Raw genomic sequence first — 27,816 nt, 5'->3', positions numbered from 1 at the left:
CCTGTGGCTATGTGACACTAAGCCAGTGGGCAAAAAATATTGGCAGTGCCTTGGAAAACCATGGGTACTTAAAACCTGATGCTGTGGTTGGTAAAATATAGTACTTTTTTTTTTTTTTTTCTGTCTCCCGCGTTTGCGAGGTAGCGCAAGGAAACAGACGAAAGAAATGGCCTAACCCACCCCCATACACATGTATATACATACGTCCACACACGCAAATATACATACCTACACAGCTTTCCATGGTTTACCCCAGACGCTTCACATGCCCTGATTCAATCCACTGACAGCACGTCAACCCCGGTATACCACATCGATCCAATTCACTCTATTCCTTGCCCTCCTTTCACCCTCCTGCATGTTCAGGCCCCAATCACACAAAATTTTTTTCATTCCATCTTTCCACCTCCAATTTGGTCTCCCACTTCTCCTCGTTCCCTCCACCTCTGACACATATATCCTCTTGGTCAATCTTTCCTCACTCATTCTCTCCATGTGCCCAAACCATTTCAAAACACCCTCTTCTGCTCTCTCAACCACGCTCTTTTTATTTCCACACATCTCTCTTACCCTTACGTTACTTACTCGATCAAACTACCTCACACCACACATTGTCCTCAAACATTTCCAGCACATCCATCCTCCTGCACACAACTCTATCCATAGCCCACGCCTCGCAACCATACAACATTGTTGGAACCACTATTCCTTCAAACATACCCATTTTTGCTTTCCGAGATAATGTTCTCGACTTCCACACATTCTTCAAGGCTCCCAGGATTTTCGCCCCCTCCCCCACCCTATGATCCACTTCTGCTTCCATGGTTCCATCTGCTGCCAGATCCACTCCCAGATATCTAAAACCCTTTACTTCCTCCAGTTTTTCTCCATTCAAACTTACCTCCCAATTGACTTGACCCTCAACCCTACTGTACCTAATTACCTTGCTCTTATTCACATTTACTCTTAACTTTCTTCTTTCACACACTTTACCAAACTCAGTCACCAGCTTCTGCAGTTTCTCACATGAATCAGCCACCAGTGCTGTATCATCAGCAAACAACAACTGACTCACTTCCCAAGCTCTCTCATCCCCAACAGACTCTTTTCTATGGATGTATATTCAAAACCATGGTTGGCAAAATTGTGGTAAGCAAGGGACCTCTGTACTGCCCAAGTATCCCCTGCATATCACAGAAGGCAACTAAGAGGGGTGGGAGCAAGGGGCTAGAAATTCTTCCCCCATATTAGTTTCCAAAAGCAGGACCAGAAGAAGGAGCAAAGTGATTCTTCTTTTTAGGGTTCAGTAATTTGTTCATACAGGAGACAGTGAAAATGTATGAAACAAACATTTTAATGAGTGATCACTTTTAAGTACTTGGTCCTTATGGTTAGATTCACAAAATTCCATTAAAAACAAAGCCAATAAAATCATCGGAACATGATATAACAGCAAAGACAAATTCTTGAAAAGTTAGGGAGTGTCCCTTGCTAACATAACTAAACTCACGGTGACATTTGTCTGAAATATGATAACAGTTAAAAATAACTACTCTGTACTTCTTGTGTTGAGAAGTGTGTGGAAGGAGTGGTCAGTGTTTATCAAAGTAAAATCATTATGTTGAAAGGTATAGTATTCATGAAAATGTTGCAAGGATGTGAATCTTAGGCATTGTAAGAAAGAAAGGAAGAAGGTTGTTGGAAACAAAATCCCTAAGGATACATGGTCTGTGAGCTGGGTCGATTATGTAATGACAGTGTACAAACAAGGTGTGATGGTAGGCACAATCTGGTTGAGAGAGAGATAACCAAGGCGGGCTGAAATGGTTGGGAGATATGGAGAGGATGAACAAAAAAAAGATTAACTCAGGAAATCTACAAGTCAGATGAGATGGGATAAAAGAGAGGAGGCAACTTAGAAGAAGGAAGGATAGAATGAAGGCTTAGGGCCATGCACAGCATCAAATACATTGGACAGATATGGTATATGGTGGGTCACTGCTGTCAATGGGCTGAACCAGGGCATATGAAACAGTCAAGGTAGACCACGGAATGATCTAAGCGGATTGGTTGTGGTAGTCTCTGGTTTAGGTACCTACTACAGGACATAAAAAAACTGGATGTGCCAACGATGCTGTTATTTTTTGTCCCTACTGCTACCTTGCTAAGATGGAAAAAGCATTAATATATAAACATATAATGAAAGTTTAAAAGTTTTGTTCCATGACCATTAAAAAACAAACCAAACAGCATTATACTAAAGAGCAAAATATCTATTCTAAATATTGCTGTTGGATCTCTGTCGTGGAGTAATACTAAAATATATGCTGATGGAAAACTCTACAATTCATTTACATGTAACACGGAATGATCTAAGGCGATTGGTTGTGGATGGTATTCTCTGGTTTAGGTACCTACCAAATGACATCAAAAAACTGAATGCATGCCAACAATGTTGTTTTTTTTTGTCCCTACTGCTACCTTGCTAAGATGGAAAAAGCATTAATACATAAACAATTAATGAAAGAAGTTTAAGTTTTGTTCCACGACCATTAAAAAACACACCAGATAGTATCATACTGAAGAGCAAAATATTTATTCTAAATATTGCAGTTGGGTCTCTCTCATGGGTTAAAACCAAAATATATGCTAAGATGGAAAACTCTACAAATCATTTACAGGTAACACTATGCTATACTTGAAAAAGCAAATACTTTGAAAAAGAATATGAACAGAATACTAATTGAGCTGCATATTTCATATTACAAAAAATAAGCACATACATGGTTTAAAAACTTGCTGTCCTTTGTGGCCCAGCCAATTTGCATGACACCAGCAGTAATTATAGTTGCCTCATAGTACCATACACCAGAATCAACTTGGAAAGTGCACCGCACACTTTCAAAGGATGATGCATCACAACGTGCCTGTAAAGCAGAAGTAACAGTATCATAATACAATACAAACACACTCAAGAAAAAGAATCCTTCGATATCTTTACAATTAAGTCATCTGCTCAACCCAAAACTGCTCTATGAATCACCTTTCTGATCATTCACTCTTTTAAAAACAAACATGAAATACTTCACACAACACAAAACAAAGCACTCAGAATAATTAATAGATACTTAGCAATCATAAATCCTCCCCTCTCACTTTTTTTTTTAATTTTCCGAAAGAGGGAACAGAGAAGGGGCCCAGGTGAGGATATTCCCTCAAGGGCCCAGTCCTCTGTTCTCAACGCTACCTCGCTAATGCGGGAAATGGTGAATAGTATGAAAGAAAGAAAGAAGCAATCATAAACATTCAAAACCTAAACAGTGAAATAAAAATACTTCCTATACAATCCCACTTCAACATGCATGACACCTAATCCTACATAACAGCACTGATCCCCCCCAACCAAGCCACTTCATTAAAAAAACTATTTTACTCATACTTCACCAATTCATACCCACAAACAACTCACCCCCCAGTAAACACTAAACTGACAAAACATATTCAAACTATAATGACTGAACAAAAAACTAACACCCACATCCCAAACCAATTTTTGAAATACTTTCCACCATTCATACACCTATGTGGAATTACATTCCCCAGACATGTCCGAGTCACACATTCTCATCTATAGTTTGGGAGCCATCCATTTCTTTGACACTGCATACATTGATTCAACATATTACAAGACCTTTTATGCCTAAAACACAGTGAAGATACAAAACATCTACTCCTCAACTATCTTAATTTCACTCCCTCAAGACAAACGCATCACACTTCTTGACTTATGGTCCCAACAAGTGAATGTGACTAGGTATTTGAGTGCACCAAGAGCTCCATAACAGGGGCCCTCAGGCTAATAATAACAAAGCACGGGAGAAGTCACCCTCAAACTGGCTGTATCACTACTAATGGATGGAGAGGGGTATGGAATCATCAAGGACCCTCTCCCTACAAAAAATCCTATGTTATCCTTCTCCTGCATAAGGCACATCCTCAAAACTACAGGAAACCCATAAAAGTGGTTCTATGGTTATATAATAATAATATAGTAGTAGTAATAGTAGTAATAGCAATAATAATAATAATAATAATAATAATAATAATAATAATAATAATGTAAATGGAAATGGTGAAGAGCTTGTAGATTTATGTGCTGAAAAAGGACTGATGATCGGGAATACCTGGTTTAAAAAGCGAGATATACATAAGTATACTTATGTAAGTAGGAGAGATGGCCAGAGAGCGTTATTGGATTACGTGTTAATGGACAGGCGTGCGAAAGAGAGACTTCTGGATGTCAATGTGCTGAGAGGTGCAACTGGAGGGATGTCTGATCATTATCTTGTGGAGGCTAAGGTGAAGATTAGTATGGGTTTTCAGAAAAGAAGAGTGAATGTTGGGGTGAAGAAGGTGGTGAGAGTAAGTGAGCTTGGGAAGGAGACCTGTGTGAAGAAGTATCAGGAGAGACTGTGTACAGAATGGAAAAAGGTGAGAACAATGGAAGTAAGGGGAGTGGGGGAGGAATGGGATGTATTTAGGGAATCAGTGATGGATTGCGCAAAAGATGCTTGTGGCATGAGAAGAGTGGGAGGTGGGCTGTTTAGAAAGGGTAGTGAGTGGTGGGATGAAGAAGTAAGAGTATTAGTGAAAGAGAAGAGAGAGGCATTTGGACGATTTTTGCAGGGAAAAAATGCAATTGAGTGGGAGAAGTATAAAAGAAAGAGACAGGAGGTCAAGAGAAAGGTGCAAGAGGTGAAAAAAAGGGCAAATGAGAGTTGGGGTGAGAGACTATCAGTAAATTTTAGGGAGAATAAAAAGATGTTCTGGAAGGAGGTAAATAGGGTGCGTAAGACAAGGGAGCAAATGGGAACTTCAGTGAAGGGCGTAAATGGGGAGGTGATAACAAGTAGTGGTGATGTGAGAAGGAGATGGAATGAGTATTTTGAAGGTTTGTTGAATGTGTCTGATGACAGAGTGGCAGATATAGGGTGTTTGGGTCGAGGTGGTGTGCAAAGTGAGAGGGTTAGGGAAAATGTTTTGGTAAACAGAGAAGAGGTAGTAAAAGCTTTGCGGAAGATGAAAGCCGGCAAGGCAGCAGGTTTGGATGGTATTGCAGTGGAATTTATTAAAAAAGGGGGTGACTGTATTGTTGACTGGTTGGTAAGGTTATTTAATGTATGTATGACTCATGGTGAGGTGCCTGAGGATTGGCGGAATGCTTGCATAGTGCCATTGTACAAAGGCAAAGGGGATAAGAGTGAGTGCTCAAATTACAGAGGTATAAGTTTGTTGAGTATTCCTGGTAAATTATATGGGAGGGTATTGATTGAGAGGGTGAAGGCATGTACAGAGCATCAGATTGGGGAAGAGCAGTGTGGTTTCAGAAGTGGTAGAGGATGTGTGGATCAGGTGTTTGCTTTGAAGAATGTATGTGAGAAATACTTAGAAAAGCAAATGGATTTGTATGTAGCATTTATGGATCTGGAGAAGGCATATGATAGAGTTGATAGAGATGCTCTGTGGAAGGTATTAAGAATATATGGTGTGGGAGGAAAGTTGTTAGAAGCAGTGAAAAGTTTTTATCGAGGATGTAAGGCATGTGTACGTGTAGGAAGAGAGGAAAGTGATTGGTTCTCAGTGAATGTAGGTTTGCGGCAGGGGTGTGTGATGTCTCCATGGTTGTTTAATTTGTTTATGGATGGGGTTGTTAGGGAGGTAAATGCAAGAGTTTTGGAAAGAGGGGCAAGTATGAAGTCTGTTGGGGATGAGAGAGCTTGGGAAGTGAGTCAGTTGTTGTTCGCTGATGATACAGCGCTGGTGGCGGATTCATGTGAGAAACTGCAGAAGCTGGTGACGGAGTTTGGTAAAGTGTGTGGAAGAAGAAAGTTAAGAGTAAATGTCAATAAGAGCAAGGTTATTAGGTACAGTAGGGTTGAGGGTCAAGTCAATTGGGAGGTGAGTTTGAATGGTGAGAGGCTGGAGGAAGTGAAGTGTTTTAGATATCTGGGAGTGGATCTGTCAGCGGATGGAACCATGGAAGCGGAAGTGGATCATAGGGTGGGGGAGGGGGCGAAAATTTTGGGAGCCTTGAAAAATGTGTGGAAGTCGAGAACATTATCCCGGAAAGCAAAAATGGGTATGTTTGAAGGAATAGTAGTTCCAACAATGTTGTATGGTTGCGAGGCGTGGGCTATGGATAGAGTTGTGCGTAGGAGGATGGATGTGCTGGAAATGAGATGTTTGAGGACAATGTGTGGTGTGAGGTGGTTTGATCGAGTAAGTAACGTAAGGGTAAGAGAGATGTGTGGAAATAAAAAGAGCGTGGTTGAGAGAGCAGAAGAGGGTGTTTTGAAGTGGTTTGGGCACATGGAGAGAATGAGTGAGGAAAGATTGACCAAGAGGATATATGTGTCGGAGGTGGAGGGAACGAGGAGAAGAGGGAGACCAAATTGGAGGTGGAAAGATGGAGTGAAAAGGATTTTGTGTGATCGGGGCCTGAACATGCAGGAGGGTGAAAGGAGGGCAAGGAATAGAGTGAATTGGAGCGATGTGGTATACAGGGGTTGACGTGCTGTCAGTGGATTGAATCAAGGCATGTGAAGCGTCTGGGGTAAACCATGGAAAGCTGTGTAGGTATGTATATTTGCGTGTGTGGACGTGTGTATGTACATGTGTATGGGGGGGGTTGGGCCATTTCTTTCGTCTGTTTCCTTGCGCTACCTCGCAAACGCGGGAGACAGCGACAAAGTATAAAAAAAAAAAAAAAAAAAAAAAAAAATAATAATGAAGTGAGAGGGAGAATAGTGAGTATCTTGAAGATTTGTTGAATGTGTTTGATGATAGAGTGGCAAATACAGGGTGTTTTGGCACCTCCCAAAACACTAATCTCTCTTCCTCATTCCTATTGTTATTAGGTGCATAAGCATTAACAACCAACAATATCTCATAATCCAATTTCATCTTCACCCATACACTTTTGGAGCTCCCTTCCTCACATTAGCACATTTCCAAAACTCCAGCAGAAGTGCCACCCATTCCTTAGCTCTCAACCTCACATTAACCCCTGACTTTAGCCCACAGACATTCCCAAAGCATTCTTCACCCTTCCCTTGAACTTAGTATCACTTAAACGATAGTACATCTAGGAACATCTCAATCTTACTTCTCATCCAAGTTACATCTACACACAATCAGAAACACCCATCTGAATGTTCAAAGAGGAAGAAAAGTCCTATACATTCTTCAAACCTCTTCATCATTTCTTAGTTCAGTAAGGAAGCATCAGAATCTGTTGACTTAGACTTAGCAGAACAATCATTACTTTGCTCCTTTCTCTTCACCTTCTTTTGGAGAGTAATAACACAAGGAGGGAAGGTTTCTTGGTCGTCTGCCCCCACTCTTCTTAATCCCATTGTGAAACATGCAGGAGGTTAATGGATTGTATACAAAGATATACAGAGAATTCCATTTTACAAATAAATTAGCATATATACCTTGCAAAAACTTTTATCCCATATAAAGTAATTCAATTTAAGGCAGTGGTTCCCAACCTTTCTCAATGCAGCACCCCCTTTCAAGAAACAATGATGGCAAATGCCTACCTTACAGAAATTTAAATAAACTAAATATGAAGAATGCTTTCTGGTGAAAACCCTCACATAACTCCTTTAATATGAATATAAAACTTTTTAATCCTCAACTTCCAATATCACATGTGCCACAACCATACAAGAATGAGGTGAAAAAAATGGGGCGCATATCAAATGCTTTTACCTAAACAAAATATGGAAACAACCTGTGCAAACTTAAACTGGCAGCTCATGTGGCTGATGCATGATTTCGGTTTTCCCTCTAACCCTTTCTTCTTCTCCAAGGTGGTATTATTCATGGACACCTAGTGTAAGCGAAGTATAGGACATGAGAGACACTTATGGTCACTGAGCTGTCACTCTAATATTACAGTGAGGTCAATGGATAGAAACCTTATGTATATGTATTATGGAAGCAATTGATGCCATTCTAATATTTGTTGTACCTTTAAAATAAAGTACACTGAAATTTTCTAATTGCGCCCTGCTGCCTCCCCTTAGTATTTACCATCACTGGATAGAAAGCTGATGGGTAAGTGATCTGAAAACAATTAAATCTTCTTTACTGTTTTTATTTATTTATTTATTTATTTTGCTTTGTCGCTGTCTCCCGTGTTTGTGAGGTAGCGCAAGGAAACAGACGAAAGAAATGGCCCAACCCACCCCCATACACGTATATACATACACGTCCACACACGCAAATATACATACCTATACATCTCAAGGTACACATATATATACACACACAGACATATACATATATACACATGTACATAATTCATACTGTCTGCCCTTATCTATTCCCATCGCCATCTCGCCACTCATGGAATAACATCCCCCTCCCCCCTCATGTGTGCGAGGTAACGCTAGGAAAAGACAACAAAGGCCCCATTCGTTCACACTCAGTCTCTAGCTGTCATGTAATAATGCCCGAAACCACAGCTCCCTTTCCACATCCAGGCCCCACACAACTTTCCATGGTTTACCCCAGACGCTTCACATGCCCTGATTCAATCCATTGACAGCACGTCAACCCCGGTATACCACATCGATCCAATTCACTCTATTCCTTGCCCGCCTTTTACCCTCCTGCATGTTCAGGCCCCGATCATTCAAAATCTTTTTCACTCCATCTTTCCACCTCCAATTTGGTCTCCCACTTCTCGTTCCCTCCACCTCCGACACATATATCCTCTTGGTCAATCTTTCCTCACTCATTCTCACCATGTGACCAAACCATTTCAAAACACCCTCTTCTGCTCTCTCAACCACGCTCTCTTTATTTCCACACATCTCTCTTACCCTTAAATTACTTACTCGGTCAAACCACCTCACACCACATATTGTCCTCAAACATCTCATTTCCAGCACATCCACCCTCCTGTGCACAACTCTATTTACTGTTTTTATATTCATATATATGTCTTTATATTCATATATATTTTATATATATTTTATATATTTATTTTATTTATTTTGCTTTGTCGCTGTCTCCCGCATTTGCGAGGTAGCGCAAGGAAACAGAAGAAAGAAATGGCCCAAACCACCCCCATACACATGTATATACACACACGTCCACACACGCAAACATACACACCCATACATCTCAATATACACACACAGACACATACATATATATCCATGCACACAATTCACACTGCCTGCCTTTATTCATTCCCATCGCCACCTCGCCACACATGGAATATATATATATATATATATATATATTTATTATTATTTATTATACTTTGTCGCTGTCTCCCGTGTTTGCGAGGTAGCGCAAGGAAACAGACGAAAGAAATGGCCCAACCCCCCCCCCATACATATGTATATACATACGTCCACACACGCAAATATACATACCTACACAGCTTTCCATGGTTTACCCCAGACGCTTCACATGCCTTGATTCAATCCACTGACAGCACGTCAACCCCGGTATACCACAACGCTCCAATTCACTCTATTCCTTGCCCTCCTTTCACCCTCCTGCATGTTCAGGCCCCGATCACACAAAATCTTTTTCACTCCATCTTTCCACCTCCAATTTGGTCTCCCTCTTCTCCTTGTTCCCTCCACCTCCGACACATATATCCTCTTGGTCAATCTTTCCTCACTCATCCTCTCCATGTGCCCAAACCACTTCAAAACACCCTCTTCTGCTCTCTCAACCACGCTCTTTTTATTTCCACACACCTCTCTCACCCCTACGTTACTCACTCGATCAAACCACCTCACACCACACATTGTCCTCAAACATCTCATTTCCAGCACATCCATCCTCCTGCGCACAACTCTATCCATAGCCCACGCCTCGCAACCATACAACATTGTTGGAACCACTATTCCTTCAAACATACCCATTTTTGCTTTCCGAGATAATGTTCTCGACTTCCACACATTCTTCAAGGCCCCCAGGATTTTCGCCCCCCTCCCCCACCCTATGATCCACTTCCGCTTCCATGGTTCCATCCGCTGCCAGATCCACTCCCAGATATCTAAAACACTTCACTTCCTCCAGTTTTTCTCCATTCAAACTCACCTCCCAATTGATTTGACCCTCAACCCTACTGTACCTAATAACCTTGCTCTTATTCACATTTACTTTTAACTTTCTTCTTCCACACATTTTTCCAAACTCAGTCACCAGCTTCTGCAGTTTCTCACATGAATCAGCCACCAGCGCTGTATCATCAGCGAACAACAACTGACTCACTTCCCAAGCTCTCTCATCCCCAACAGACTTCATACTTGCCCCTCTTTCCAGAACTCTTGCATTTACCTCCCTAACAACCCCATCCATAAACAAATTAAACAACCATGGAGACATCACACACCCCTGCCGCTAACCTACATTCACTGAGAACCAATCACTTTCCTCTCTTCCTACACGTACACATGCCTTACATCCTCGATAAAAACTTTTCACTGCTTCTAACAACTTTCCTCCCACACCATATATTCTTAATACCTTCCACAGAGCATCTCTATCAACTCTATCATATGCCTTCTCCAGATCCATAAATGCTACATACAAATCCATTTGTATATATATATATATATATATATATATATATATATATATATATATATATATATATATATATTTCTTTCTTTCTTTTAAACTATTTGCCATTTCCCGCGTTGGCGAGGTAGCGTTAAGAACAGAGGACTAGGCCTTTTTTGGAATATCCTCACCTGGCCCCCTCTGTTCCTTCTTTCGGAAAATTAAAAAAAAAAAAAAAAACGAGAGGGGAGGATTTCCAGCCCCCCGCTCCCTCCCCTTTTAGTCGCCTTCTACGACATGCAGGGAATACGTGGGAAGTATTCTTAATCCCCTATCCCCAGGGATAGTATATATATATATATATATATATATATATATATATATCTTTTCTTTCTTTCATACTATTCGCCATTTCCCGCATTAGCGAGGTAGCGTTAAGAACAGAGGACTGGGCCTTTTAGGGAATATCCTCACCAGGCCCCCTTCTCTGTTCCTTCTTTTGGAAAAGAAAAAAAGAAAAAAAAAAATTGAGAGGGGAGGATTTCCAGCCCCCCGCTCCCTTCCCTTTTAGTCGCCTTCTACGACACGCAGGGAATACGTGGGAAGTATTCTTTCTCCCCTATCCCCAGGGATAAATATATATATATATATATATATATATATATATATATATATTTTTTTTTTCTTCAAAACTATATATATATATATATATATATATATATATATATATATATATATATATATTTCTTTCTTTCTTTTAAACTATTTGCCATTTCCCGCGTTGGCGAGGTAGCGTTAAGAACAGAGGACTAGGCCTTTTTTGGAATATCCTCACCTGGCCCCCTCTGTTCCTTCTTTCGGAAAATTAAAAAAAAAAAAAAAAACGAGAGGGGAGGATTTCCAGCCCCCCGCTCCCTCCCCTTTTAGTCGCCTTCTACGACATGCAGGGAATACGTGGGAAGTATTCTTAATCCCCTATCCCCAGGGATAGTATATATATATATATATATATATATATATATATATATATATATATATATATATATATATATCTTTTCTTTCTTTCATACTATTCGCCATTTCCCGCATTAGCGAGGTAGCGTTAAGAACAGAGGACTGGGCCTTTTAGGGAATATCCTCACCAGGCCCCCTTCTCTGTTCCTTCTTTTGGAAAAGAAAAAAAGAAAAAAAAAAATTGAGAGGGGAGGATTTCCAGCCCCCCGCTCCCTTCCCTTTTAGTCGCCTTCTACGACACGCAGGGAATACGTGGGAAGTATTCTTTCTCCCCTATCCCCAGGGATAAATATATATATATATATATATATATATATATATATATATATATTTTTTTTTTCTTCAAACTATTCGCCATTTCCCGCGTTGGCGAGGTAGCGTTAAGAACAGAGAACTGGGCCACTGAGGGAATATCCTCACCTGGCCCCCTCCTCTGTTCCTTCTTTTGGAAAATTAAAAAAAAATTGAGAGGGGAGGATTTCCAGCCCCCCCGCTCCCTCCCCTTTTAGTCGCCTTCTACGACACGCAGGGAATACGTGGGAAGTATTCTTTCTCCCCTATCCCCAGGGATAATATATATATATATATATATATATATATATATATATATATATATACATATATATATATATATATATATATATATATATATATATTTTTTTTTCATACTATTCGCTATTTCCCGCGATAGCAAGGTAGCGTTAAGAACAGAGGACTGGGCCTTTGAGGGAATATCCTCACCTGGACCTCTTCTCTGTTCCTTCTTTTGGAAAAAAAAAAAACGAGAGGGGAGGATTTCCAGCCCCCCGCTCCCTTCCCTTTTAGTCGCCTTCTACGACACGCAGGGAATACGTGGGAAGTATTCTTTCTCCCCTATCCCCAGGGAATATATATATATATATATATATATATATATATATACATATGACCCAGCCCAAGAAGGGAAGATATATATATATATATATATATATATATATATATATATATATATATATATTTTTTTTTTTGCTGTCTCCCGCGTTTGCGAGGTAGCGCAAGGAAACAGACGAAAGAAATGGCCCAACCCACCCCCATACACATACCTTGATTCAATCCACTGACAGCACGTCAACCCCGGTATACCACATCGCTCCAATTCACTCTATTCTTTGCCCTCCTTTCACCCTCCTGCATGTTCAGGCCCCAATCACACAAAATCTTTTTCACTCCATCTTTCCACCTCCAATTTGGTCTCCCTCTTCTCCTCGTTCCCTCCACCTCCGACACATATATCCTCTTGGTCAATCTTTCCTCACTCATTCTCTCCATGTGACCAAACCATTTCAAAACACCCTCTTCTGCTCTCTCAACCACGCTCTTTTTATTTCCACACATCTCTCTTACCCTTACGTTACTTACTCGATCAAACCACCTCACACCACACATTGTCCTCAAACATCTCATTTCCAGCACATCCATCCTCCTGCGCACAACTCTATCCATAGTCCACGCCTCGCAACCATACAACATAGTTGGAACCACTATTCCTTCAAACATACCCATTTTTGCTTTCCGAGATAATGTTCTCGACTTCCACACATTCTTCAAGGCTCCCAGAATTTTCGCCCCCTCCCCCACCCTATGATCCACTTCCACTTCCATGGTTCCATCCGCTGCCAGATCCACTCCCAGATATCTAAAACACTTCACTTCCTCCAGTTTTTCTCCATTCAAACTCACCTCCCAATTGAATTGACCCTCAACCCTACTGTACCTAATAACCTTGCTCTTATTCACATTTACTCTTAACTTTCTTCTTTCACACACTTTACCAAACTCAGTCACCCGCTTCTGCAGTTTCTCTGCAGTTTTATATATATATTCATATATTATTTATATATATATTCATATATTATTTATATATATGAAACTTTGTGAGTGCTTACCTAATGCTTAACATTCCCCTCAATTTCAAAAGTACCTACAGGGGGTGGTAACACCTAGGTTGAGAACCACTCAGTTAAAGGAATCAACTTACCTGTAATCCATCTGGAGAGATTTTAAGGTATTCACTAACATCATTACTATTCAGCATTGCATTAAGGTGGGTTGTATCCACATTTTCATAAGAGTACGGACGGCCTTCACATATAACTGAAATATAAATATGTTCACGCAAATAGATCTGCTGTAACAATTGCAGGTGACTAGCTAAGTTCATCAGTAAAAATCAGACGCAAAATCTATGACAACGACAACCTTCAGTATACCAAATCAAAGCAATTAATATTCAAGGTTAAATTGAAAACTAACAGTCAACCCAACAAACCAGGTTCTACCTAATCAAAACACCCATTTCAAGTCACATGACACATTCTGAAAGAAGAGGCACAAGATTCTTTTCCCATACTTATGAGGTACGAGGGGTTGCAACTTTGTATCTCTTTTGTATCTCTACAGATGTTGTCTTTCAAAACACAAACTTAAGTTTCTGGTTGCAGAAAGTTATTTTCAGTAGCATCCACAGAGATACAGAAATGCACAAGAGCAGCAAGTGGAGAGCTATTCACCCTTTATGGAGAGCCATGTATCACTTAGTCTATGTCTAGGAACAGAATTCTGTGCAAATTATGAGTGGGGATAAAACACTATTACTCAATCATTTGGATAACTGACTCACCAACATCACTCTTATCAGATTTGAACAAACCCCTTAAATCTATATGTGTGCAATTGTAAATTCTAGGAAGGAGCATATATCCCTAAACTAGCACAGCTGAAAATCTAATCACACTTTATAGAATCCATTTGAAGCTTTATTACAGCCAAAAGTTAAATAATTTGACTGATTTTAATTTACTGCAATTTTCATTGGCTAGAATTGGAAACTAGACACTTTGGAATTAAATAACTAACAGATGAAACAGTTTATCCTTCAAAATAACACTGAAAGACATCAGAAATATGATCACTGCCCATAGTATCATAGTATGTGACTGCATCAATATTTCAAGTAAATATTAATGTTTACATGTATTATATGTATTTACATATATTTGGAAGGGTGTGGGAAAGCAGAAAGTTGAGAGTAAATGTAAACAAAAGCAATGTTATCAAGTTTAGCAGGGTTGAGGGCAGTTTTACTGGGGTTGTGAGTTTGAAAGGAGAAAAACTGGAGGAAGTGAAAGGTTTTAGATATCTGAGCGTAGGCGTGACAGCAAAGGGAACCATGGAAAAAGAAGTGAAGAATGTGTGGAAAGAGAGACTGTTAACTGGGAAGGCAAAAAGAGTGTGTCTGAAGCAGTAGTCCTAGAAATATTATATAGATGCAAGGCACAGGGTACAGAGAAGGCTATGCAGAGGAGGGTGGATGAGCTGGACGTGAAATGTATGAGGACAAGAGGACAAGTCGTGTGAGGTGGTTTGACCAAGTAAGTAATATGAGGGTAAGAGATGGGGTGGTAATAAAAAGTGTGGTTGACAAACCTGAAGAGGGTGTGTAGAAGTGGTCTGGACATACAGAAATAATGAGTGAAGATAGGTTGGCAAAGATAATATATGTGCCCAAAGTGGAGGGAACAAAAGAGAACAGGATGACCAAACTGGATATGGAAGGAGTAAAAAAGATTTTGAGCAATCAAGGCCTGAGCAGGTAGGAGTGTTAAAAGTGTACATGGGACTGAGTGAACTGGAACAAAGAGGTATACAGGGGTCAACGTGCTGTCACTGGACTGAACCAGGGCATGTGAAGTTTTTGGAGTACATCATGGAAAGGTCTGTGGGGCCTAGTTATGTGGCTTTGGTGCATTACACATGACAGCTATAAAATGTGTGTGAGCTGATCAAATTTCTGCATAGCCATGCATGCTTAAATCATCCAAATTTTTGGATGGCTTCAAAGAATACACAAAAGAAAAAATATTTCTAAATATGAAAAATGATTGTAATGAACTTACACAAGTTGTCAAGACACCACTGAGCACAGAAGCCAACTTGACGGTGCACAAAATCCATGTGATACATCCAATCTTCTAGAGTTCTAAGTGGGTTACATATACCAAGCCCAAGACTCTGCCCTATACTGGTCTTGTTTTCACTGGTCTGGGCAAATTTTTCAAGGGCTATAAGGGCAAACAGGATGACACAGGGGTGGTTATTCTCACTCTGTAAACAAAAGATAAATGTTATACCACAACCACTTCTGTATGAAATGTGTAGCATTAGTCAACAGTTGTGTACATGAATTCTAGATGGCACACTTTAACACTGCTAACCCAAATAACCTGGTAAAATTTTAACCAGAAGTGAAGTAAACAGATACCTGAAAGATTCCAGACACTGACAAAGATAAGTCATTCATATGAAATTGATCCTAAGCATTAATTAATGAGAAAGCTTCCTTCGATATGCAGGCTAAAATTTTTCACAATAATCCTTAGACAGCAGGATAACTATCAGCCATTACAAAAAATCTAAAAAAAATATCCCTTACACATAATCTTTATCATATCATCTGTTATTGAAGAAAATATCCAAAAAAGGAATATGACCTTTACACTGATGTTGAGGGGGGTATCAAGTTAATGGGGGAGGGCCTTGGTCAGCAATATGGATGCTCCTTATCTAGTAAATGCACAATGATTATAGGTGGAGCTGTGGCTTCAGTACACTACACATGACAGCTAGAGACACAGTGCGAGTGAATGTGGCCTTTTTTTGTCTATTTTCTTGGTGCTAACTTGATGAGGGTGGGGTCAGCGATTGCTGTTTCCTGTGGGGTGGGGTGGCACCAAAATTGGATTGAAAGCAAGCAAGTATGAATATAAACATGTGTATATATGTATATGTCTGTGTATATGCACTGAGTTTGGTAAAGTGTGTGAAAGAAAAAAGCTGAGAGTAAATGTGAATAAGGGCAAGGTTATAAGGTTCAGTAGGGTTGAGGGACAAGTAAATTGGGAGGTGAGTTTGAATGGAGAAAAACTGGAGGAAGTGAAGTGTTTTAGATATCTAGGAGTGGATTTGGCAGCAGATGGAACCAAGAAAGCGGAAGTGAGTCACAGGGTGGGGTAGGGGGCGAAGGTTCTGGAAGCGTTGAAGAATGTTTGGAAGGCGAGAACATTATCTTGGAGCAAAAATGCGTATGTTTCAAGGAATAGTGGTTCCAACAATGTTATATGACTGTTAGGCATGGGCTATAGATAGAGTTGTGCAGAGGAGGGCGGATGTGCTGGAAATGAGATGTTTGAGGACAATACGTGGTGTGAGGTGGTTTGATCGAGTAAGTAATGAAGGGTGAGAAAGACGTGTGGTAATAAAAGGTGTGGATGAGAGACCAGAAGAGGGTGTTTTGAAATGGTTTGGTCACATGGAGAGAATGTGTGAGGAAAGATTGACAAAGAGGATAAATGTGTCAGAGGTGGAGGGAACGAGAAGTGGGAGACCAAACTGGAGGTGGAAGGATGGAGTGAAAAAGATTTTGAGTGATCGGGGCCTGAACATGCAGAAGGGTGAAAGGCATGCAAGGAATAGAGAGAATTGGAACGATGTGGTATACCGGGGTCGACGTGCTGTCAGTGGATTGAGCCAGGGCATGTCAAGCATCTGGGGTGAACCATGGAAAGTTCTGTTGGGCCTGAATGTGGAAAGGGAGCTGCGGTTTCGGTGCATTATACATGACAGCAAGAGACTGAGTGTGAATGAATGTGGCCTTTGTTGTCTTTTCCTAGCGCTACCTCACGCACATGCAGGGTGGAGGGGGTTTTCATTTTATGTGTGGCGGGGTGGCGACGGGAATGAGTAAGGGCAGACAGTATGAATTATGTACATGTGTATATAAGTATATGTCTGTGTGTGTATATATATGTATACGTAGAGATGTATAGGTATGTATATGTGCATGTGTGGACGTGTATGTATAAACATGACTCTGTGGGTGGGTTGGGCCATTCTTTCGTCTGTTTCCTTGCGCTACCTCGCTAACGCGGGAGACAGCGACAAAGTATAACATATAAATAATAAATAACATAAATGCCGTTACATGCACATATACATATATATACATATCAACATATACACATATACATACACAGACATATACATATATGGACGTACATATTCATACTACTTGCCTTCATCCATTCCTGGAATTACCCAGCCCCACAGGAAACAGCATCCCTACCCCCTGCTTCAGCGAGGCAGCACAAGGAAAACAGACAAAAAAGGCCACATTTATTCACAATCAGTCTCTAGCTGATCCACATCCAGGTCCCACACACCTTTCCATGATTTACCCCAGATGTTTCACATGCCCTGGTTCAGTCCAGTGACAGCATGTCAACCCTGGTATACCACATCGTTCCAATTCACTCTATTCCTTACAAACCTCTCACCCTCCTGTATCTTCAAAACACTTCTCTTTAGTATATTGACCTAACTCATGGACTAATAATTATCCTAATATTCACAAAAATAATGGAGAAAAAGGGAAAAGTAACCAAGACAGCAAACCAGTTTCCATCCACCATGCAAGTACAGGGAAGTACTTCTGCCACACCCTTATGACTCAAAGCATTAATGAAAACTTACCAGAATAAGCAATGATGAGGAACTGAGGTGGTGTAGTGGAATATGGAGGAATAAGGATAACTGGGAGGGAGAGGGATGGGCACTAGACTTCTACGTTCCTACCTAAATCATATGATTCAGCACTGTTGCCAAATCACAGGAATTGCACACTTTACATGGTCCTTCACTGCCCTGGAATTTTCTGACTGCAACATTAAAAAGAACTTCAGGTTAAAATTTCTTTCAGCATTCCCAAACTAGTATGAAGAATTGAGCAGTCTCTTGTTCCTGACTTTCATTCTTCTCTAAAATAAGCCAGTCCCATCCATTATATTAGTTGAGGTGTGTAACCTCCTTCCACAATGACTTTCTTTAAAAATGCAAAAAATGTTAGCATGACCATTCATTCATAATCAGCAGCTGGGATCTGAATTGTAATGTACTTTACTCAGTGTTCTTCGATGTGACTCCATTATTTCCCTGTCAACATTACTGAATTTCTTCTTTAGTTCTTCTAACTTATCTCTGCTTACTGAATTTTTTAGCTATTTCTTCTAATTTCTTCTCCAATTCATCCACTGTTTTCTGTCTTTTGCTATCTTTATTTTACAAGTTTTCATTTATATGGCACCAATAATCATTTGTTTTACAAACTGATAAAAAACTGTTGTAATTGTTTTTGCTTCATTGTGGTTGAGAACTTCTTTCTATTTATATTCGCAACTGAGTACTTGCTTCATTCCACACTATCTAATCAAAGTAAAATCATACAGAATTGGACAGAATGAGGAAAACAAGAGAAAAAAAACGTGAGCATCAGCAAGGGGGTGCAAAAGGGAAATGGTAACAGGCAAAGAAGAGGTGAAGAGATGGAGAGAGTATTCTGAAGACTACTGAATGTGTTAGATGATATGGTAGCAGATAAGGGTGTTTGGGACAAGGAAGGGTCCGATGCAAATGAGAGTCATGGGGAGGGTTTGGTGTAAGATGAAGTGTGGCAACGAGACTATTGTCGATGGGATTGCAACTGATTTTCTCAAGAAAGTGCCAGTACTGTTGACCAGTTAGTTACAATCCTCCATTCATAAAAAGCCTAAGGTGAAAGATCCAAGGACAAGCAGAATTCCTGCATGATACCTTTATCAAAAGGCAAAGAGGATCAGAGAGATTGCTTAACTTACAGAGTTACAAGTTTGATGAGTACGCATGGTAAGTTGTATGCAAGAGTGGTGGCATGCACACATTATCAGACTGGTAAGGAACAATGTTATTTCAGGGGTAGTAGAGGGTGTGTGGATCAGATGTTTGCTTTGAAGAATGAGTATGAAAAATACTTAGAGAAAGAAGAAGTTGTAAGTGGTATTTATGGATCTGGAGAAAGTGAATGATATGGCTTACTCAGAGACCTTGTGGAAGGTGCTACGAATATGCAATGTGGGAGGAAAAACAGTGAGAGTCTTCATCAAAAGAATGAAGCACGTGAGAAAAGGATGGGAGGAAGGTGAGTGGTTCCACATGAAGGTGGGTCAACATAAAGGGTGTTAAGATCACCATGCTTTATATAAGTTGCAATGGGTTCATCTCTGTCAGATCAAACAGCAAATGAATTACTGTCCTTCACAATCAAAGTGTCTATGCTACCCATCACTTCAATACTTAAACCTTACTATTCCTCTAGCACTAAATCTAAGTTTCAGTGTTTCAGTTACTTGAGTGTCTTCTTTTCCATCACATCCACACACTTCTCTGTCATGATATCACATCAGAATAGTTTTGAGCTTCATCACCTTGCTGACAGACTTACCAGGTGTGCCACCAAGTACTCAAGGGTGGTATGGGTAAGAAGAGCTATTGAGGCTGGTCCAGCAAGCTTCTCAGCAATACAGCCCAGCACTACACAGATATTGCGATGAAGACGGGGATCTTTCCAACTCTCATGTGCACTCTCACCACCTAATTCAAAAAACTTGCAAAGATGGACAACAGTCTCCTGCAAAAATATAGAGATGTTGCAAGTTATATCAACTGAAAAATGAAATACTTGACAAGTAACATCACCTGGATCAGACATGCATATCAACATGATTCAAACTACTGCATTCATGGCTCTAAAAAATTTCAGAATCACGAAGATTTGCAATCTTTTAATAAACTGGAAACTAAAGTAAAAGCCTTTCTATGGAAATCCTTGGAATCATGTCTATTCATTTTTGCATCTAATAAAAATATTCATGTGGATGACTTGGTGAGAGTAAAAGTAAACAATGTAGTATGCACCAACTCCTACAATGAGAAATGGCTTTCTATGAGGTATGATGGGTCAGTTTAAACAGAAGCCTTAAACCAATTTTCCCTAAGCATACCATACGGAAGAAAACACCATTATCTATCTCAAAGATGAAACTGAGGAGACATTTAAGAAAATATAGAATTCTTCTTCAAACTCCAGATGTTCAATAAAAGTAGAGAAATGGAGGATGACAAGCCAAACAAAATGAAAGTTATGAAATTTCCCAGGGGGAGTGTTGAAATAAAGAAGTGAGGAAAAGTGCATCCAGGAGTGGTAAAAGTTCATTTAGGGATAAATGTGTTGTAAAAGGGGCACTTGCAGGGAAAGGAAACAGATAAGTGAACACTAATGGAAGGATTACTGGGGGAATCAATCCTCACATGTGCTTGTAAGCATCTGCCAAGGAAAGGAAACTGGGTAACAATATCATTAGTAAGCTGACTGGAGAATCAGACCATGCCATACTCCTGGAAGCATGTAAGGCATGAGCAGGGAACAAAAGTAAGAGCTACAGAGCTCAAGCAGTTTTTTGATAAGGAAGCGGAAATTATCATGAAAGTTGTACGAGGACCAGTGAGAAGGGGTAGACATGTGAAAATCTGACATGGAGAGAATGCTAAAGGAAAATGGCAGTATATCTAAAGTGGTCAAAAATGGTGTAACAGACGTATCACATTAAAGGAGTAAACATGAATGAACAACCAAAAAGTCAAATTGATCTTGGTGTTTATGAAGATTTTTCCATTCTCAATCAGCCTTAACCACTGGTTGGGAAAGAAATCATCTATAAGTAAAGTAAAAATATGTAAAAGGTTGTTAACAATAAAGAAATGAATTGTCTCAAAAACTGGACATGTAAAACTGGACTTACATGCCATCTAGGTGATGCTGCCTGACCACTGTTGCTCTTAATCAGGCTCTGCTGTGAGCCCTATAGCCATGATTCCTTATCACCAAAAGCATCAAGGAACACTATATAACAATATTACCATATCATTTCTTGCACAATCAATCCTCCTCATGCCACATATTGTCCTCAAACATTTCATTTCTAACTTTCAACACATTCACCTTCTCCCATATATTCTTATCTATAGTCCAAGCCTTGTATCCATATAATACCACATAAAGCCCGTTTGGAGGCTCCAAAGGCTATTAGAGTGGCATGGTGGCAAACAGAACAGATGAGGAAAATTGAAGGCTTAATCTAAAGCCCCTCTGAAGGCACCAAAGACCATGAAAGAGGTGTGGCATCATCCAGAACCAAAGAGGAAAATTGAAGGTATAATTCAAAGCCCCTTTGGCGGCACCAAATCCCATTAGAGTGGCATGGAGGCATCTAGAACCAAAGAGGAAAATTGAGGGTTAATTTAAAGCCCCTTTGGTGGCCCCAAAGCCTAACTAATATACCTTCAAACAAACCTAAATTTGCAATCCCAGACAATGACCTCTCTTTCCAAACACTCTTCAATGTTCCCAGAACTACACCCCCTAACCCATCCTATGCCTCACTTCTGCTTCCATGGTTCCATTATCTGCCATGTCCACCTCTGTTCAAACTCACACCTCAGCTAACCTGTCTCTCTCTAGTGCTAAACCTAAACACCTTGCTTTTTTCACATTCATTCTCATTTTTCTCCTTTCACTCACTCTCCCAAACTCAGACACCTACTTTTGCACTTTCACCAGTAACTACCACTAGCAGCATGTAATCAGCAAACAACTGATTCACCCACCAGGCACCCCTCACCCCCAACAATCTTGCATACCTGCCCCTTTCTCTGTGATGCTTCATTTACCTACCTAATTCATAAATGAATTAAACAGCCATGATGACATCACATACCCCTGCCACAGACCCATCTTCACCTGGAACCACTCACCCTCTTCTCCACCTAGTTGTGAACACAACTTGCTCTCATTATAAAAACTCCTCACTGCTTCTAATAGATTTCCCCCAACAACATATATTTGTAATAACTTCCACAAACCATATCATATGCTTTCTCCAGATCCACAAATGTCACATACAAATCCTTCTGTTTCTCCAAGTACTTCTCACACATATTCTCAAAGCAAACACCTGATCCATAAATCCTCTACCACTCCTAATACAACACTGTTCTCAATCTGATGCTCTGTGCATACCACCACCCTTTCCATAACCACTCTTCAATATAACTTACCAGGTACACTCAACTAACTCGCACCTCTGCAATTCCAACGTTTGCCTTTGTCACCTTTGCCTTTCTACAATGGCAATATACATGCATTCTGCCAATCCTTAGGTACCTCGCCATGATCCATCATACAATGAAAATCCTAACTAAGCAATCATATACTATCACCCTTTCTTAAGAAATTGAATTGCAACATACAATCCACTCCAGCCACCTCACCAAATTTCATCTTATGTAAGGCTTTCACAACTTCTGTTCACCAAACCACTTGCCATGAAACACTCACTTTGTGCACCCACCCAACCCTATCATCAAACACATTAACTACAAATACACATTCAATTATCCTTCAAGATATTCATTCCATCTCCTCACCTAATCAATGCGTATTACCAATTCCTTATCTACCCCTTCATCAAAATTCCTATTAGTTCTTGTTTTTCTCACACTATCAACCTCCTTTTAAAATATTTTCTAATTCTTCCTGAAGTCTACTGATACTCATTCACTCCTACTTAATGATAACAATAGTACAGTAATAATAATAATAATAATAATAATAATAATAATAATAATAATAATAATAATAACAATAATAATAAAAATGATAATAATAATAATAACTGCAGGTTGTGACTATTGCTTACTAAGATAGTTTTACAGGTATGTAATGAAGTTATTGGGAGGAAGAGGGATGGTAAGTGGGATCATCTACTTCACCCTAAGAAAGTGATTAATGCACAGGACAGGGGTTGAAGATCTGTGCAAGTGATGTCCTAAGACTGTTCATACTTATTCTACAACCATTAAGCTGGGAATGGATTATACTACAGTGGTGATAATATTATACAACAGTCTATAGGGTTAATAGTCTCTTTTCTTATCAACTTCTAAATTTGTATTTTTCCATTTTTTGATGGACAGATGCTATATTTAAATGTCAGAGATTCAAAATTTCATTTTAGAAAGTTTTAGCCTTCCATTTTTCCCTTATGTTTAAAGCAATATTCAGTAAAATTCCTACAGAAGTGCCACCAAGCAGGGGATACCCAATGTTATAGCTGGATGACATAACTTGTACCATCCTAGAGTAAACAAAGCCAGATTTACCTCAAATTTTCAGGAACTTAGCTATGAAACAGAAAAATAATAATTCCATCATCAACTGAAGAACCGAAAAGCACCTTCTTTCATTACTTAAAGAACAAACCTTGCTGGGCAAAGGGCAGTCATCTAACAAGAGTGTGATGACCGCTGGTCCAAGAGGGTCATTCAGGGGAATCACTTGCACCATAGACCGCACCACCACTAACCAACCAGCTTCCTTATCAGCTATGGCATGCAGCTTCAGCATGGATGGTGGGGGTTCTTGATCACTGATAAAAAAATAAAAGGCATTTATTTTACTCTGCATTAAAGGTGCGTCATCTTTAATCAGAAGTAATGTATCAATTTCAATGTTATTGGGAGCTGAAAAAATTTGCTATTGTAGGTGTAATTCACCCTGCAGTTTAAAAGTTCCAACAATTCTCAAACTAACATGAGTCATTTCTATGAGAAGAATACTATGAAGGATGAAAGTAAGTCAAGATAAATTGTACAAACTTATGCCACATTCCTTGCACTAAGTGAAACCTTTTCACCAAACTGTGCTAAAATGATAATGATATCCAGCCAAAGAATACTTTTCTGGATATGATAAATAGCTTTACTACATCAACTATAATCATACTATTCACGCATATCAATATTAGCATGATCTTCATAAAATCAATGGAAAAGGCCACTTCTTCCAGTATAAGGCTCACCCAAAAAATTCTCAACAAGTCAGAATATGGATGAAGTAAGCCTTAATAATGTGGAACAGAGTGTATCATCAAAAGTATATCATGCATTTTTGACTTACTTTTATCCTACATATTTTCATTTCCTAAAAAACAAACTATATTAATGAACTTAAGTGAAAAGATATGAAAAGAATTCTTGATAATCATAATAACACTCAGCCATGACACCAGTTGGCTTGGAGAAGCAGCATTGTGTGTAGGAAAGAGGAACGGAGGCAAAAGTGTGTCTGGGAGTAGTAGTAATGTGCATAGGTAGGAGGAAGAGAAGGGACAATGTGGATATAATGATTGCATTGTGTGTGGTTGGGAGGAAGATGCCACTATAGTTAGGAGCTATTGCAGTGCATGACGGGAGTGGGGAAGAAACCAAGAGTGTGGCTGGGTCAGTAGCAATGTCTGTAAGGAAAAGTAAGGGAAGCAACAGTGTGGTTGGCAGCAATGTATGTGGGTAGAATGAAGGGATATGCCGACCTGATTGAGAACAGAAGCAATGAGTGTGAAAAAAGGGAGGTGGGTGTATGAATGGAAGCAGTATCAATATGTGTGGTAATTACCTAACTACCTATGAACACCTACAACAAGATTTTGCCATAAGGGCTGGGCTAGTGTCTTGTGCTCACTGCACATCTTGCTTGATCAATAACATTGTTTCTCTATGCATAATAACTGTTAATCTGAGGTTCATCAAGGACTGACCTCATCCATATACCAGAGCTCCTGACCTTGTCAAAAAAAAAAAAAAAGACAAAAATAGGGAATTTTGAGTAAAAAAAAAAAAAAGGGAGGAGGAATTTGCAAAATGACACATACAACCACACACAATACAGTAATGTTTCATTTTCAGTCCTCGAACTAAGGCAACAGAGGTTCTAATCTTTGTCTGTCTACACATATTCAGTACAGGCTAGAGAGCTTTTTGTTATAAGCAGTGGTTGCCTGTTTGCACTTCAGAAGCGCTTCCTGAATTTCACTTGACGACAACTGTTTTTTGTTTTTTTTTAAATCACATCTATACACTTTCTGTGTGAGAAAATCTGATAATGTTTGCATGTCAAGACTTGGGCAAAATTCAGAGGACTTTTTCCTTACCAAACTGAAAATTCTCTCATCTTCAGCAGTGTTGTGAGCAACTGACAGGATAGCAAGCATGATTCTGGGAAGATGTACATACTTTTCCTTATACAAAGACTTGTCTCTTAGTTATGAAACGGCCACCCACAACTCATCAGCTGATCTATCTGGTAGTGAGCTTCAGGATCAAATTCATCAATCTGCTCTTCTATGAAGTGGAATTTCTTCACAAGGTAGACCACTGATGCAAACTTTGCATCGATTCTCTTCCTTGGGTCAGCAACACTTGCATTCTGAATCAGCATATTCTTCAGGGGAAACTTCTTGAGTACATAATCACATACACAAACAAACTATTTCCAGACTGATGTGATTAATTCTTCCTTCTGTTTTGATGAGAAAGCTTTTGTTGTGAGAATATTCATAACATCATTCCCAACATGAGATCCTCATCTGGTTGTTGAATGCACTTTTCCCTATAACTGCACTGTTCAGGTGATAAAGAAAGAACTAACAATCACTGAGGGCTTCACAAAGCAGAGCAGTATCTCTTGTAGGAAGACCTGTAACTTCTCATGTAAAACATGGATTTTTGGTGCTTCTTGCAGCTCAAGATTGAGCTTGTTGAATAGAGGCATGGTTTGAAGGATGAACATACAATACAGCATGTTGTAATCATTATGTCTTGTAAGGACCTTACCAGCTTCGTCCACACAAACACTTACTACGCAGTCTACAGTGGGAGACAAATCAGCTTTTTTCCTGCTTCCAATCAATGCAGCTTCAGATGAAGCTTTCCTTCTGCTTGAAGCTGCTTTATTATAAGTACATGACGTATCCTTTTCAGTGAAAGCAATGACACTTGTCTTTGCTCCTGCAAATAATACCTCAGTAGATGCAATCACTGTGTTCACTTTGCCCAATCTTTTTGAAGATGAAGATATGTTTGGACAGTAAGACCGACCGTGCAACAATTTGTGCAGTCATTTCTGTGCAATGGTTGGAAAGTGACCAATGTCTGACTGTTATTTTGCACACTGCATTAGTGCTCGCATGTGCAAAGAGAACGTACACTGCATATCGAACAGCGCAGCCCTGTGAACTTCCCATACATTACAAACACAATACATGAACACACAACCAGAATTAGAAAAAAAAAGTATCTTACTAAGAAAAATCATACTGCTGTATCTATCTTGAAAAATGTAATAAATATGGCAAAAACATATTGGTTGGCAGCTCTGATATACCAAAGATAGTTTTAAATGTTTTGATAGTTGTTCCACGTCCTGTATATATCAAAGATAGTTTTAAATGTTTTGATAGTTGTTCCACGTCCTGTATATATTATTTCTCCCTGCTTTTCTCATGGTGTTACCCTGAATATTTCCCACTTTTTCCTGAAATACTTTATCTTTTTTTTTTTTTTTTTTTTTTGCCGGTCTCCCACGTTTGCGAGGTAGCGCAAGGAAACAGACGAAAGAAATGGCCCAACCCACCCCCATACACATGTATATACATACGTCCACACACGCAAATATACATACCTACACAGTTTTCCATGGTTTACCCCAGACGCTTCACATGCCCTGATTCAATCCATCGACAGCACGTCAACCCCGGTATACCACATCGCTCCAATTCACTCTATTCCTTGCCCTCCTTTCACCCTCCTGCATGTTCAGGCCCCGATCACACAAAATCTTCTTCACCCCATCTTTCCACCTCCAATTTGGTCTCCCTCTTCTCCTCGTTCCCTCCACCTCCGACACATATATCCTCTTGGTCAATCTTTCCTCACTCATTCTCTCCATGTGCCCAAACCATTTCAAAACACCCTCTTCTGCTCTCTCAACCACGCTCTTTTTATTTCCACACATCTCTCTTACCCTTACGTTACTTACTCGATCAAACCACCTCACACCACACATTGTCCTCAAACATCTCATTTCCAGCACATCCATCCTCCTGCGCACCACTCTATCCATAGCCCACGCCTCACAACCATACAACATTGTTGGAACCACTATTCCTTCAAACATACCCATTTTTGCTTTCCGAGATAATGTTCTCGACTTCCACACATTCTTCAAGGCTCCCAGAATTTTCGCCCCCTCCCCCACCCTATGATCCACTTCCGCTTCCATGGTTCCATCCGCTGCCAGATCCACTCCCAGATATCTAAAACACTTCACTTCCTCCAGTTTTTCTCCATTCAAACTCACCTCCCAATTGACTTGACCCTCAACCCTACTGTACCTAATAACCT

The 27,816-nt window shown here is 39.8% G+C and overlaps 1 protein-coding gene across 3 annotated transcripts in view; it reads right to left on the bottom strand.

Annotated features, from left to right (window-relative positions):
• The window catches only part of LOC139750754 (RING finger and SPRY domain-containing protein 1-like), a 68,465-nt gene that overhangs the window by 21,952 nt on the left and 18,697 nt on the right, over positions 1-27,816 (bottom strand). For all 3 annotated transcript variants that reach the window (XM_071665463.1, XM_071665464.1, XM_071665465.1), the window contains exons 5-9: positions 23,840-24,005; positions 19,964-20,149; positions 15,549-15,756; positions 13,631-13,746; positions 2,784-2,927 (exon numbers count right to left, since the gene is read on the bottom strand). In XM_071665463.1, coding sequence (XP_071521564.1) covers positions 2,784-2,927; positions 13,631-13,746; positions 15,549-15,756; positions 19,964-20,149; positions 23,840-24,005 — 820 coding nt within the window. The remainder of the gene's footprint in view (positions 1-2,783; positions 2,928-13,630; positions 13,747-15,548; positions 15,757-19,963; positions 20,150-23,839; positions 24,006-27,816) is intronic.

This window comes from Panulirus ornatus, chromosome 10 (genome assembly GCF_036320965.1).
Source record: "Panulirus ornatus isolate Po-2019 chromosome 10, ASM3632096v1, whole genome shotgun sequence".
In the NCBI taxonomy this organism is placed as follows: Eukaryota; Metazoa; Arthropoda; class Malacostraca; order Decapoda; family Palinuridae; genus Panulirus; species Panulirus ornatus.
Note: the sequence above shows the minus strand (reverse complement) of the source record. Positions and strands in the feature narration are given on the sequence as shown.